Here is a 15,128-nt window from a genome sequence, read left to right as displayed (position 1 = left end):
CAGCATCTTCATGGCCCTTCACTGCACTCACTGCTGTCTTTTCACATCCTGTACATCCTTGTCCTGCTCCAGGTGCCATGGAAAAAGTTATGGAATTCCTGCCTCGTGCCAGTTCTGTGCTTTTGCCACACTCCCTGCTTAAATAACAAAGAGAGAGGGACAAAAATTGCACTGGGAGGAAAGTGGGATTCAGGGGAAAAGCTTTTGCAGAGAAAATAAAGCTTCTAGCAGAAGATGTCCTGTCTACGTTCTCCACCAGGACCTCTTGGGAGAGGGATTTAATTCTCTTTCTTGGTCTGCTGCATTTCAGCAGAATAAAGAAAATGACTTTCCCACACTATTTTTGATTATTACTATATTAGGGAAAAGCAAACATACCTCTTAAAATACAGCTTTTCCAGAAATTAAAGGTCTCAACTTGATCTTGCACTTTCACAGACAAAAGTGGGCATGAAAAAGACAGACATAACATCCCTCCTGCAGCAAGGCAGAACTGGGTGAGGTTGCCAGTTAACATCTGGCTAAAGTGTTGGAACTTTTACAAAAATACTTACCAAAGAGAAAATAAAATTATTCAAATTTGATGTGGTACCATAGTTCCAGAACTTCTCAGAGAATTTCTCATATAATCAGTAATTTTAAGAACTGGTTATTTCATAGATGCCATTTTTCAGCCTTTAAAGTGTCCTTTAAAAAAAATGAGAGGTCTTTATAAAATATAAAACAATTTTATTTTTAGTAGATTTGCTAACATAACAGATTTCCTAAATTGGCTTTCTCAAACTCATGATGACTACATTTCAGTTTCTTAATTGACCTTTTTACATGCTTCACTTGGGGTTTGCATGTATTAATTCTTCTAGTCAGACAAAAACTAGACAGTGTTTTTACTGATGCGATGAAGTTTCTCAGAAGAATCAGAAATGGTTTTGAAATTCTGGGAACTCCAAAAGAAGCACTGCCATAATCTGTCACTGTTCTCTCTCAGGCCAGAGTACTCTGAGACTCCAGTGACAGGCAGTGCAGAAATCACTGAAATAGTTGTATGAGGTAACAATTCCAACAAAAGAAGCTTCATTATTCACCTGTGTGAATAATGGAGATGTAGGGCATAGGAATTAACACATTGTCCAACAAAAGAACAAAAAGAATTAATAGAAAATGACAAGGTTCACCCTAGAAGCTAAATTGTTAGTATTTTTTTTTTTTAACTATGAACCTTTTGCTCTGCATTTCTTCTGTCTTTTAAATTTGAGTCCTCAAGTCAGTGGTCAATGAGCCAGCTTCTCAAACCATGCAAGTTAATGGGAATCCTGGTGCTAACTAGGAAGATTTCACCCACGTAATGTTTTATTTACAAGTGTCAAAATTCTTGTGTAGCATTGTCGGCCTTGTCCATATCAATTATGTTTCCACCCCAGATATTTAGCAGGAACCACAGCCACTGCTGTGATGGGTAACACCTCTCACATGTTCTTTAAAAAAGAGTAAAGCTGAATTAAATTTACTAAAACATTGGAGAGACTGACCTTTCTAGAACACAGAGGTCTAAAGCCACTATTACCTTTTAGCTAGAACTGTTGTGCTGGACACTGAATTTCTGCCTCTTCAATTTCAGTAAATTACCTCTACAATAAGAACACTGACAATTATTATGCCTTGTCGGAGAAAATTAGTAGAAAATTTCAGTTCCAACTTGAGCAGCTTAATTCATTTTCCTAATGTTAATGTGTAGGTTTTAGTTTGAGAAGAAGTAACCTTTAACCTGGGGTGGTGGGGCACCAAATAGCAACTCTTTTATTAACAGCCAGACCTCTTGTGGGCTGACACCTCCCCGTGAGAAATAAGTATTTTTATAAACCTCTCTCCAAGATGTGACTACCACAATTTCAGATCTTTAAAAATTTGTTTAAAAAATTCACAAAGTCCTTACTGGCAGACAGAAGTACTGCCAGAAGGGCTGGATTTTGAAATATCAGTTATTTTATCTGTCCAGTTTCTAGGAGCTTCACTATATATAAAGCTCTACATATGTTAATTCAAATAATAGAAGTGTTTTATCTGGCTTTATGCAGTTCTATTACCTTGGGTAAGAATAAGCCTATTCAATGCCAGATGATTCAACTGGAATTCACTAGAAAACATGTCAAGTAAATAGACTGACCACCTATAATTGCTGCAGAAGTGATTAAAAAAGTAAATCAATGAAGATCCTATTGTTACACGGAGCTGTACATTCTCTTAGCACTGCACATGGTAATCATGCACTGATTGATCTGGGGCTGTCAGCACCACACCCTTATTGATCACATGCAAAGGCAATTCAAAAGTAATCCTGAAAATCACCCAATTCCTGCTTTCTGGGGCATTTATAAGGCTCAGTCAATTATGCCCTTTTCCCAGCTTGTAACCCCAAATTTGGGTAAATGAAACCACATGAGGGCTAAGAGCCATCCCAGCTAGGAGCCCTGCTCTCTGTGCTGGTTCCCATGATGTGATCCACTGTGAGCTGCCAGCACCCATGAAAACAGGTAAACTTGGCACTCTGAAGGAAAACAGTGCATTTTACATTCAAGGATTTGGTTGCCCTTATGTTTTCTATCTGATGTTAAAATACAGTTGTATTTGCTTAAAGAAAATACAGTTGTATTTGCTTAAAGGAAAAGGAAAATTTATTGTGAGCAGATAGATAAAACATGAAGAAGTTGTTCTGTTCATGAAACAAAAGTTATGTGCACCTCTGAGTTAAAATACTTTTCTCTGTCCTGTGTTAATTTGGAATTGGTTTCCTTAGGCTTGGATGAAAAAACTAAGCTGTGTTTTACTTTTGACTTCAGTGGCTGGTTTGCTCAAAGGAGGGTAATTTTAGCTATCATGGATCAGAAAACAGAAGTAGTCCTTGGCATGTGAAAAGTCACAGCTGTTTTCACTCCCAACTGAATGTCTCTGAAAGCTACAAGGCTTTTGCTGAGTTCTTGTTTTAGACTTGTAATAGGTTAAAAGTATATTTAATTTTAGGAAACTACCTATTTCTACTACTTAGATTAGTCTTCAGAGTTTTTAAGCTTTGTGTCTGAATCATAGTTGTTTTGTTGTTTTGGGTTTTTTTAGGTAAACTTGGAATCTTTATCCATGCTGGTTATCTACTATGTGCTTCTGTTTTGTGATGTAGTAGTTCTCATATTCCAAATAGATCTGAAGAGGCCAAATCTGGGTAGCTACAAGGACAGATGGAAGCAAACAGCAGAATCCATGTCTCAAAAAAATGCCATCAGAAACACTGAGAGCTCTGTTCAGAGGAGCTGACCTGGTTTTCCATTTCCTTGTAATTTGTGCATGCATTTACATTTGCACAAGACAGATGTGGGATGCTTCCAGTTGTAGGTGGGAGCATTTTAATCAGGTGCTAGTAATCTTAATGAGCTCCTCAAAATGGAGAAGCTGACCTGGGAAAGGTCAGCAGACTTTGCTGTGGATAAAGTAGCAGGAATGTTATAAAGCACTGTGAGTTTGGTTCTTCCTAATTCCCTTTCAAGGCTGTAATAGCTTTTGTTTGATAGGAAAGAAAACATAAAACACTGCCCATGCCCCTGCCCCTTCTGGCACATTACAGCTACAGGGCAGAATCTGCCTTAAGAAACAGTTTTGGGCTAGGCTGTTTTTATGTTCCTCTTTTTTGTTTTGATTATAAATTCAACTTACTTTATTTTAAAACTTGTTTTTCTACCTTAAACCTAGTAGCATTGCTTATTTTTATAATTACTTTTATCTGAATTTCAACCACAAATAGAAAGAAATAGCACAATCATTTGATAATGTTAACCTTAAAAAAAATCCCTGTCTTTATCTACTTGCTGTTTTTCACTTATTGCCTAATTAAAGTATTGGATGGTTTTAACCAAATTATTTTCTCAATCTGTTATTTGAATTTTGCTGAAAATGTTAGCTTTCATGTGTGTTTAAACCTTTATCTTTAACATACAGATTGAGTTTAACATACAGGATTGGATTCACATAATTTAATAGGTAATATAATTCTGGGGGAAAAAAAAATCTCTTTCACCCCCAAGTGAACTAGTTAAATAAACTACTTAACTTCCTAGTGTTGCTATATTCAGAAGCTCAAGTATTCATGTAGTTCTTTGGGTTTTTTTGTTTTGTTTTTTTTTTTTGGGGTTTTTTAAAGTATTCTTTGATCCTATATGTAATATCTCAAAAGTGACAGGTGCCCTAAGAAATTGTAGTAGCCGAGTGTGGAATTCAAAGCGAGACTCTTACCAGTCTGCTAATGACAGTGGAGGAGCACAGAAGTATACCTGTAACTCAAGCTGATCTACTCCAAAAAAATTAAAAATAAAAAAAAAAAAGACAGGCATGCCTGATGCAGACAGGAGAGATGCGCAGGAGAAGGGATTTTTGAACCACATGGCTGACAAGGAGCAAGGAGCTGGGAGAAGCAGCCGTGCTGGGAAGCTGCCTGCAGCTGAGAAGAAGCTCCACGAGGCCGTCTGCGTGCTGCTGGTGGAGCTGTGCGAGAGGTTCACATTCTTCGGCATCGTCTGCAACATGATCCTCTTCTGCACGGCCAAGCTGGGCTACCGCAGCCACCAGGCTGCCATGGTCAACATGGGCTTCGTGGGCACCTCCACGCTGACCCCAGTGCTGGTGGGCTGGCTGGCAGAGTACCTGGTGGGGAGGACCAAGCTGGTGTGCATCTGCATGTTCCTGCACTTCCTAGGTGGGTGACAGCGTCGTGTTTTGCTGGTTCCCTTGTAGAAACGCGCTCTTGAGCGTGGTGTTTGGCATCTGTGTTCCCCAGAGCTCCTCTAACAGCTGATTTCCTAGCTCCTCCTCTGCGAAATGCACTGCAGTGTTTGCACCTTGGCAGCTTTCAGTGGGACAAAGGAATGTTTGTGTGTGCGTCTTGCGTGGCTGGTGCACAAGCTTGGCTCTTCGCTGAGAGCATGGATGCTCAACTCTTAAAATTGGTCCCTGAGGTTATTAGTGTTTGGCACAAATGCCAGGCTTCAGTCAGAGAGAGAATTTAGGAGCTGCTTCCCCACTGTTAGGAGTAGATTATATGTAAAGGTATGAAGGAGTTTCGTATTTGGATGAGAGGAGAAGTATTTAAGAACACACCAGTATGCACAAACTTTGTATCCTAACACCTGCACTGAGGGCCTGCCTTCTGCTGGCACATTCTGAATCTTCCCTGGGTATTATTTTGAGCATGTTTTTTTACAGAAAAAGCACTGCTCAAACAAAATCCACCTGTTCTGTAGCAGGTGGGGCATCTCCCATGCACTATTTTGGCCTCCTCCTGTAGGGCTTCTTCCAGCACAACCTGCTGGTTACTCTGTCAAATTAAACCAAGTTGATAGAAATGCTTCTTGCTTGGACCAGTTGTTGAGCAAGTCTGATTTCTACAATAGCCAGCCACATTCTTATTTAGACACACAACAAAGCAAGTTAAAAAAATCAGAACATTACTGAAATGTTCTTGAGCTGATTGCAAAACCGTTATTCAAGCAGTCTGGAAAAATGTTTGCTGTTGTTTTCCACTGTTTCTCCCCTTGTATTCTGGTTTAATTCTTTCTGTCACTTGTCCTTTCTCTGCATTTCTTAAAGTAGACGATTGGAGACACAAACACAATTTGATGCATTTGGGTATTGTTTTAACTAGAGCATTTCTTCCTTTGGAGATAAATCATTAAACATTTCTGATATGTTAAAGTTTAATGCACAGTCATAGTAGTGGCTAATACTGGTGTTGTTGAAACACCAATATATTTTAAGCTTTAAGTCCATTAAAACTTCAAAAATCTACAACTGACTAAACCTGAAAGACTTGTTTTGCAGACTAGAAGAGGCAAATGCAATTCATGGCAGTACTTCTATAGCAAAATTTTCTGAAAATCCTATTTGCTATGAAGCTGCTACAGAAATATTTTTTTTTCCAAAAAAGTTTTGAGTTTCTTAATTTATGATTCCTGTTAAAATTCTGGGATTTTGGAAGATGAAAAAAAAAAATCTGCACTCCACTGTGGGATGTTTTGTGGTGGTTTTTTTGGTTAATTGGTGGTTCAGTTGATAGAAGAACTTGAATCCTTGCAAGCTCTTCAGAGGAGGTTTGGTTTCTCAGAGGTCCAGAGCGGTATTGCTTTACATAGCAACATCCAAAAAGTTTCTGCCTCTCTACAGTCTCTCCCTCTTTACACTTTTCTGTTGTTTATCTTTGATTTTCCATCTGTCTTTTCATACCTGCACAGAACATACCTGCTCTAAAAAATACAAGTCTTATTAATCTGGTTCTAATTCCTTTCCAATGACCATTTTCTTTGCATTCCAGGCACAGCACTGTTACCTGTGGTGTCATTCCCCTTCGAGGATGTCCACATCGACAGACGACACGTTCTCCTCACCCTGCCCAAAATGGAGCAGAAAATCATCTTCTACTTTGCACTTCTCACAGCCAGCCTGGGAATAGGAGGAATAAGAGCCATTGTGTGCCCACTGAGTGCCTACAGCCTCGAGGACTGTGGCCCAAAGGAGCTCCTTTCATTTTTCAACTGGTTGGTAATTTAATGTTGGCTAAATATCTGTGAGGAGTGATAGAGAATTGCCTCGAAATTCAAAGATTCTGTGGATGGTGTGTGTCACGTTTTGGTTTTAATGGCAGAACTCTGAGACTTTGGAAGAGTTTCCAAGAGTTAAAACTCTTCCTGGCTTCTTCCTTTTGCTAGTAGAAGACAATCTATTTTGGCCACCTGCAGAAGTGCTCAGAGTTTTAAGGATTAAAAAATTTGCCTAAGTACTCAAAAGGCTTGCTAACCTTTTTGCTGTTGGAACAACATACTCCATTTGGTTTTCTGCCTTTAACATGGCTATGCCTTTAGGATATTTTGCTGTTGCTCACTAACAGTGTCAAAATTCAATAATATATTGAGATTTACATCAGGGTAAATTTTTGGCAGTAGACTACTGTTTTTCTGGAATTGTGGGTTGTCTCAAACTAAATTCACTGGTAGGAATCTGCTCTATTATTTCAGCTTTGTTGTTGAAAAGTTGTGGCATCTGATAAACCACTTGGCATTTGTATTTTGGTTGATTTTTTTTTTTTTTATTCACAGGAGTAATTGCTCTTAAAATGGTTCTTAAAAATCAGGGTTTGGATTACTTTTTTGGTATTAATTATTTCTCTATGCATTAGGGAGGTAATTTTTGATGATTTGTTTGCCCTTATTTGCCCCTTCTGTAGGCCTATAGAGAGTGCTATATTTTCTGGTTAAACGATGCAGTGAGGAAGTTGCAGTGGGACTCTCCATATTCTTGCTTTAAGGAAGGGTGAAAGAAAGCCCTAAACTGCCCTCTTCTTTCTCCTTTACATGCATGGTTATTAAAATAAAAACTGAGCACATTTGCATATTAACAATACAATGCTGAAGAATCAATGAAGATCTTGGTGAATCAGATCCCTCCTCCTTTGGGGATGGCTTTCCTGGCTATTCTTTTTTCCTCCAATTATGTTAATATCAAGGAGTTTTGAATTAAATCCAAACTTCAGCGAATAAAGTAGCTTTACCAAAGGTGGATGAGACTGTTTAGTTCCTTACAGCAGATTCTGCCTCCTTGACCTGCCCGCAGCAGAGAAGAGGGAAAAAAAAATCCTTCCTTTTTACTCTATTCTGAGTTTTAATCCTTAATTAGCAACATCATTTTGATTAAATAAGACTCTGGGGGATTAAGACTGGAGAGCAATCAGTTGTTCTGAAAGATAGCTCTGGAGAGTTTATTGTACTGTGGTCTTAGCCATTCAGAATTGTGTTTAATCAAAGTGACATTTCTCAGTGTTGATTACAAAGGAGATATAATATGAATAAAAAGTTCCTTGGGGGGAATCCAAATGGGTCAGCTCTTGGAACTTTGGAAATATCAAGACAGGCACATGTGTGATTCAAAAAAATTAATTTCTGCACTGGCACCCAAGGAGGGGCTTTGGAATGCAATCTCAAAATTTAGAAGAATGGGGGGTTCATTCTAAGCATTTTTAATCATTAAACCCTTGAGAATATATTCACTTTTCCTTGGTAGCCTGTTCTCTCTTGGTGGGTGCTTGCCATGGGACGAAATTTTAAAATTATATAAAATGGGATGGCATACTCTTGATGAGTTTGGGTCTGGTCTTATCCAAGTTCAGTTTAAACAATCACAATTATTGAATTAAAGACTGGGTTAAAAGTCCTGGTAGTTACCTGTTTTCTTATTCAATCCTTCAAGAAGATTGCTTGGCACATCTTACAGCTTGGTTCTAAGCTGCAGTATGTACTGTGGCTCTGACCTTATAAATAAATAGAATATATCAATGCTAAGTGAAGAACTAACTTGGATTCTGTTGGATTAAGTTTTTCTAGGTCCTTCTGCATTTCCAGGGTTAAGGTTATGGACTGGTTCTGTTTTGCAGGAGGAGAAATACATTCTGTCTGTGGGGACAGAGAATGAGAGCAAAGGGTACAGTGAGAATGGGCAGAGCTGTATCTTGTCTTACAGACTCTTTAAAAACTTCAGAGAATGTGGGACCAATGGTGTTTTCCACCCTCACTCTCTCTGTTTTGTTTCCACATACTGCAGCTCAATTTCTGCCATTTCCTCAATACACTTTACTTTGACTTTTTAAAATTTTTTTCTACCTCTTTGGGATTTTTTCACCCACTTTATTTTTGCAAAGAACTCCATGGTGATTCTGAGAAAACTGACCTCCTCCTACCAAGCTGTATAAACATAAACAATACTTTTCAATAAGAATCACCTGGATGTTACTTCTTTAAATTTTTCAGCACAAATGTGTTTCTGTAAAATATTTTAGGAAGAGTATTAGGTTTATGTAGCATTAAAGTTTTTATCTGGACTGCATTTTTGAAATGAGCCTCTCAAGCTGGCTTTTGGCTCTCATTGTGAAGAGGCCTCAGAGTGCTAAAGTTTCAGGAAGGAGCTCTTCCCTGCAAAACTAGGCAGAATATCCAGCTTGATGTATCTAACTCTGGGAGCACGGCAGATTAGTTAGCTCTGAGACTTTATGTAATGAAGGCCAAATTCTTTTCTGCTGCTGTCTGTACAGTATGAGCACAGCCCAGAATTCTGGCATGGCTGTTGAGGTTGGTTCATCTTTCTTGTTTTGGCCATAGGGATTGCTAAACACATTGGTTGGGGGTTTTTTTCCTTCTTAATTTTGTAAGAGGAACTTTACATTTCTGTCATAAAGTATGTTGCTATGCAGCAGTGAAAAATGAAAGTGCTCTCCTGTACTCCAAGGTCTTCTTTGGATGCTCCTTTTTCCAGCCAAACACTCAAAGAGCCATGAAAAATGTCAGGACCTTGGGTAGCTCTGTCATAATTCTTTAAAAAGTTTGGAAAACAGACACTGAACCTTCTGACTTGATAATTGTCAGTTAAGAATTGATTTAAAACTTTTACACAAGTTCTAGCCAAATGAGTAATGTAATTATATTTTTTTAAAGCTTTAGTTGAATGGGTCAATATTTTTATGTACAAAATCCCTCCAACTGTATCATCATCGAGTAACATAATTCCAAATCTTTTGTCACTGAGAAGATAATTCTAGATTCATTAGCCCAAATACTCAAGTTCAAAGAGCATGCATGATGCAGAAGTGGCACTGAACAAGAAAATGAGCTTTTCTTCTTCCAGTAATATGTATTAAGCTTTATAATTGTGTATTTCACTTTTAAATGAAACCATTTTGCTATGGCTCCAGCAAAGGCAGAGGAATCTCTTCTTGCAGGTGCTTCCAGACTGTAATCTTTGACACATTGGGATATTGCTCAATAATTGTGCTCTTGTCAGGGGGTTCCAAACTGCAATAGGCATAGTGGCATGCCATCTGCTTCCAGGAGTGTGTCATTAATCCTGTGGATGTCTTCTGTGATTTGGTGGGGCTCAGTACTTACTTGGGAAGAACCTCTACTACAAATTACAGTCTCTATGGTGGGGAAACTCCTTATCAAGATATTCCAGAAGCTAACAAAAATTCAAGCTGAGCCTTGCAACTAATAACTGATAAATTTTAATATTTTTTGCATTTTTGACATTTAATATTTCTTAACCAAAGGGTGGTGGCATTAAGACATTTCTCTCTTAATCTTGAAGCATATGATTGGATGATATTTCATACGCAAATCTTGTTACCAGATATTAAATGTGTAAATGGTAAATGTTGATGTATTTAATTAATGTCACCCACAAGAATATTTCCAGTACCAGACTGATAATTTGTTCAGCTCTGCTGCCTTAGTACACTTTAATCATATACCTCTTGGAGCTGAGACATTTGAGTGAAAATCTGTTTTAATTGCTGTGCTAATGTGTGCATGGTACTGATGCTGTCCATGATTACTATACTTAACCATGCCTTTAATTGGATGTTTTAATCTTCTGTAAAAGCTTTTATATTATTCAGCCTCTCCACTTTTCTCTCTCTTGTCTGTGTGTTCCAGGTTTCATTGGCTGGTTAACTTGAATTCAGCAGTGGTCTTTGTCAGCATTTCTTACATCCAGCAGTCCGTGGCCAGGAACCTTGGCTTTCTTATCCCATTTGTGTCTGGGCTTATGGCTATGATCACAATTCACATGGTTCGGGGTGAAATGATTTACAAGCCTAAAACAGGTAAGAGGCAGCTCTGTCTTAGGAAACTACTTCAGAGATTACTTTCACAGAAGAAATCAATTTGCGTATCTTAACTATTTCTTCTATAACTCTGCCCTGTTTGGTGGTAGATCCTTAGGCTTTAGCCCTCCAAAATTTGCATGTGAGAAATTCTGTACATCCTCTGGAGATTCCAGGTAGGCTGTAAAAGTGAAAAGCAGTCTCTGGTAAACTCATGGTTGTTTTCTGTCATGTCAAGGCATGTGTCACAGCCTTTGCCTCTGCAGGAAGGGATGTAATCTGCCTGCAGCTGGTGGAATTGGTCTTGTCATGTTTCATTCAACCTGTTGTCTGCCCAGCCCCTCACATTCCAAAGGAAAGGAGGGGGCCGTGACCATCTTGGAGACCAGGTCAGATGAGCCAGGACACAGCCAGGCTGCTGCTTTGTTGACTCTGCTGGGCTCATCATGGGGCACTCAGTGCATCTTCTGGTTTCAAACCTGAGTGGGTTCAAACCCTTGCAGAACACTAGCACCCCATTGCTGCTTCTTCTCTTTTTGTCAATGTCCTATCTCCAGTGCGAAGCAAAATAACGTTTCTCTGACTTAAAACGTCTCATTACAAGCTCTGCCAATGAATTGAGCTAATACCAAATTTTCTGTTGTCTTTTATTTGCTTCTGAAATTAACTCTGCTTTGAAAAGAGCCCCAAGTCCCACTTATTTTGTTGTTAGCTTCTTAGTCAATTCACTCTGGAATTCTGCACTTTTTTTCTCTTTTAGTCTTCAGATTTGCTCTTAAAATAATCTAGGTCTGAAACTTAATGAATGGTGAGAATAGTTGCCAAGTGCAGTCCTACAGAACAATAAAAACTCTACCAACTCTGTTTTCAGGTTTTGATATGCTATTTCAGATTTTATTTTATGGTAACAACATTCTGCAGGCTAATTCCACACAGCCAGTGAGTTTTAAATATTAGTTTATCTAATAAAATGCCCTTGCTTAGTTCTTCAAAGTAAGTGCTTCCAGTAGGTGCCAATGGATATTTCTAGAAAATCATTTCCACAGCAGAGATAGTAGGGAGACCTTTTCATTCTGCAATCTTACTTCATTTTGGGTTTTGGAAAGTATTTATTTATAGATACCCTATTTATTGTAGCGCTTTAGCATTCGGAAAACACAGAAGTGTCACAACCCCCATTTGCATGGATGGCAATTTGCCAAAGGTAAATGAACCTGCATTTCCAAGCCTGAAGCTAACAGTTTTTTGCTCATTCTACGTTTATTTCATCTGAGAAACAAGTTGGCAATTCCTGAACTCAGTAAGCAGTCAATAAGTTTTAATATGCCAAGTACTAGAGTGGAAACTCCTCTTTTGTCCTGCATGCTACTTGGAAGACCTGAGATGATAATTCTGGCCTTGAAATTCATCCATGAAAATTCTCTTAAGTCTTCAACTGTTTTTTAAACTCTTTTTCCTTCTCACTTCACTACTGCCCTTCCCTTGCTATCAGACTTCAGTAGGCATTCAACAGATATTCAATAAATGGGAACAAAGTATTCATTTCTTTTGTTTTTCACCTGCTCAACCAGAGAAACACATTGTGGTGTGCTAAATAACTGGTAATAAAAGGAACTCTTCTCCATGGCTGTTGGACAGGATTGCTTCTGTAACAACTGGGTTGTGAACCAACTGAGTTCAAAAGAGAATATTTTGAAGTATTCTCTGTAAAAAGACATAAAGATGAATGTATCAGTTTGTAATTTCCCTCCCAAAGTGTTTTGTCTTGGCTGATGTTTACCTTGACAGCAGGTAAAAACATATCAATGTTTAGACGTGTCTAACTTCTCTGATTGCTTGCAGACAGTTCCCTGCTGACGACTTTTGGGGTGATTTTTAGTGCCCTGAAGACGTGCTGTGTGCGCTACCGCTACCTCAGCACAGCCGTGCCCAGCTGGCTGGACCACGCCAAGGAAAACCACGGCGGGCACTACTCTGAGACTCAGGTGGAGGGCACAAAGTCACTGGCCAGACTCTTCCCCTTGTTCGCTTTCCAGATTCTCTACAGAACGTGCATTATGCAGGTGGGTACACAGCTTTTGAACAAGAATCTTGAAATAGGCTCTGGTGTGTCACCATCATATTTTCTGGAAAAATCCCTTCGCCAGGATTCTTCTCCTGGGAAGCTGAGAAACCTCAGAGAAAAATGAAAACCATAATTATCTGATTTGCTTCTCCTGTGTTTTGCTGCTTTGGAATATGGTTTGGACATTGTTTACCAACAGGTGCACATTTGATTGGTTTCTTGTGAATTGTTTTGACTTAATGACCAATCACAGTCAGGCTGTGTCGAGACTCTGGAAGGAGTCACAAGTTTTTCATTATTATCTTTGAGCCTTCTGTTTGTATCCTTTCTGTATTCTTTAGTATAGTTTAGAATAGTCTAGTTAGGTATTCTTTAATATAATATCATTAAATACTAAATTAGCCTTCTAAGAACATGGAGTCAGACTCAATCCTTTTCCTTGCCTTCAACGGGAATCCCAGAAAATACCACACTGGCATGTGTTTAGCACCATCTCTCTAGCTGTGTTTTTCTGACTGGTGCTTTGCCAGCTGAGCAGCTTTGCAAAGTAGCTCTAATGGCTTAAGAATATACCTTGCTGTAGCCCCTGATCTCCTCAAATAATGAGAACTGACTTGGTCAAGACTCATTAAGAAGCTTGTGTGAGTGCCTGCTGCTATCTTACACCCCTTTTACTGGCTGAGCCATCCTTTGTGATAGTCCTGCTCTCCTCATGATGCTGTGTCACAGTTACCAGCACTGAGAGTCATGCTCGGTGTTCTTGAAAAATGCAATTTTCCAATGTGTTTCCTTACTTTTGGGGGAGGCAGCAAATCTTTATTTGCTGTTTGGGTTGCATATTTCTCCTGCAGTTTAGGTTTTTGCGGCTGTTGTACCTACAGTGGAAGTGGGTGGGTTTCCAGTCCTTTCCCAGCCCCTCTGTCAGGCTGGCCTGAGCAGGTGTGTGTGATATAAATGTAAATGTGTCAAGAAGCTCCTTAAGCTGACACAATTCCTTCAGATTCCTTTCTGTCTGCATGATCCTGGGGTTGGAGGTGACTGAAATGACAAGTTTATGAACCAGCTCAGAAATTAATTTTTACTCGTTGGTGTTAAAACGCTACTTAAGGAAATTCTTACAAATACATGTCATGTACTGCTTCACTGACACTTCCTCATGCCATCATTCCATGTTCCATCCATCTGCCTCATTCTTTCTCCTCTTTTCTCCTCAGTTCTTCCCTTTCCCCCAAAAGTGTCGGCAATTGGAGAGATGGGGAAGACTTTGAGATGGTCAAAGAATCCAAATTTATTGCGAAGTACAAGTGCTTATATAGTATTTTAGGAAGGCTAGTAATGTTTTACTACAACGATTGGGTTAATCATTACATGAACAAACTTATACATATTACAATATCTCTTGCTTGCAGAGGTTGATGTAATTTTCTTTTTCTGGTAAGTCAGTCTGATTTAAATCTTCTTGCAATCTTCAAAGCTGTTTTTCTTGCCAAGACATCCTGTTATCAAATCTCTTATGCTAACCGGGTCCAAAGTCCATCATCTGTCTTGTGTGTCCCAATACAAAAGCACAAAAAAATCCCCAAAAAAAACAAACAAAAAAACCACATTCAAAACCAAAACCACACATACATGATCAAGGTTATGCATTAGTAACCACATGAAAATTAAAGAGATATTATCATTTATCAAGTTGATTATAAAGTATTTATCTAGAAAATACAGATGTCTTTCCATTGCTGAAAGAAGTTAATCCTTTGGCAGAGTTTCCAAGAAGTTTAAGGCTCTTTCACAAAGTCATAGATCAGTATCTTTTTTGTAAAGATTAATACTATTTTCTTCATATTAAGTTAACAGCTTTCAGGCCCTGTGATTCATGCTGATGATATTTTAATTCCTATTAAGAAATCAATTCTTATTTGCAATAGCATTGGAAAGAAGGAACCAACAAAATTTGACTCAGTTCTAAACATACTTAGTTCTGTTGCTATTTATTCTCCCTTTTATAATTTATTTTTCCTTTTGGAGGTTGAAGGTAGGTGAAAAATATTTTTGTGAAGAGCTAGCATTTGCGTAATTTTTGAGCACTGAATGGACTCAAAGTGGGTAGGGTTGACTATAACCACTGAAGAGAAACCCTACATGAGCTCAGTTAACAACTATACATTGATTTTTGGACAGCTATAAAGCATCAGTATTCTTCCTGGGTTTGAAATCACTGATCATATTGAAGGGTGTGCAGGATGCTGCAGGAATCCAGAGCTCAGTGAAAACAGAGTAAAGAAACCAGTTGTAGGTTGAGTTCTGTCATGACTGTACTCTGGGAATTGCTCAAGTTGGAGTTTCCCAGTACAGTGGATTATGGCTCCCTGATGCATGTGAAAT

At 38.7% G+C, this 15,128-nt stretch overlaps 1 protein-coding gene across 1 annotated transcript in view; it reads left to right on the top strand.

Moving 5' to 3' along the window:
* The first annotated feature begins 2,501 nt into the window (after positions 1-2,501).
* SLC15A5 (solute carrier family 15 member 5) overlaps positions 2,502-15,128 on the top strand; it is a 31,018-nt gene continuing 18,391 nt past the window's right edge. The window contains exons 1-5 of the mRNA XM_041398819.1: positions 2,502-2,531; positions 4,220-4,738; positions 6,350-6,572; positions 10,512-10,681; positions 12,524-12,744. Coding sequence (XP_041254753.1) covers positions 4,375-4,738; positions 6,350-6,572; positions 10,512-10,681; positions 12,524-12,744 — 978 coding nt within the window. The 5' untranslated portion in view covers positions 2,502-2,531; positions 4,220-4,374. The remainder of the gene's footprint in view (positions 2,532-4,219; positions 4,739-6,349; positions 6,573-10,511; positions 10,682-12,523; positions 12,745-15,128) is intronic.

The sequence above is a fragment of the Onychostruthus taczanowskii genome, unplaced genomic scaffold, assembly GCF_017590055.1.
Source record: "Onychostruthus taczanowskii isolate IOZ18803 unplaced genomic scaffold, ASM1759005v1 scaffold15, whole genome shotgun sequence".
Classification (NCBI taxonomy): domain Eukaryota; kingdom Metazoa; phylum Chordata; class Aves; order Passeriformes; family Passeridae; genus Onychostruthus; species Onychostruthus taczanowskii.
This window is presented reverse-complemented; position numbering and strand designations above follow the sequence as displayed.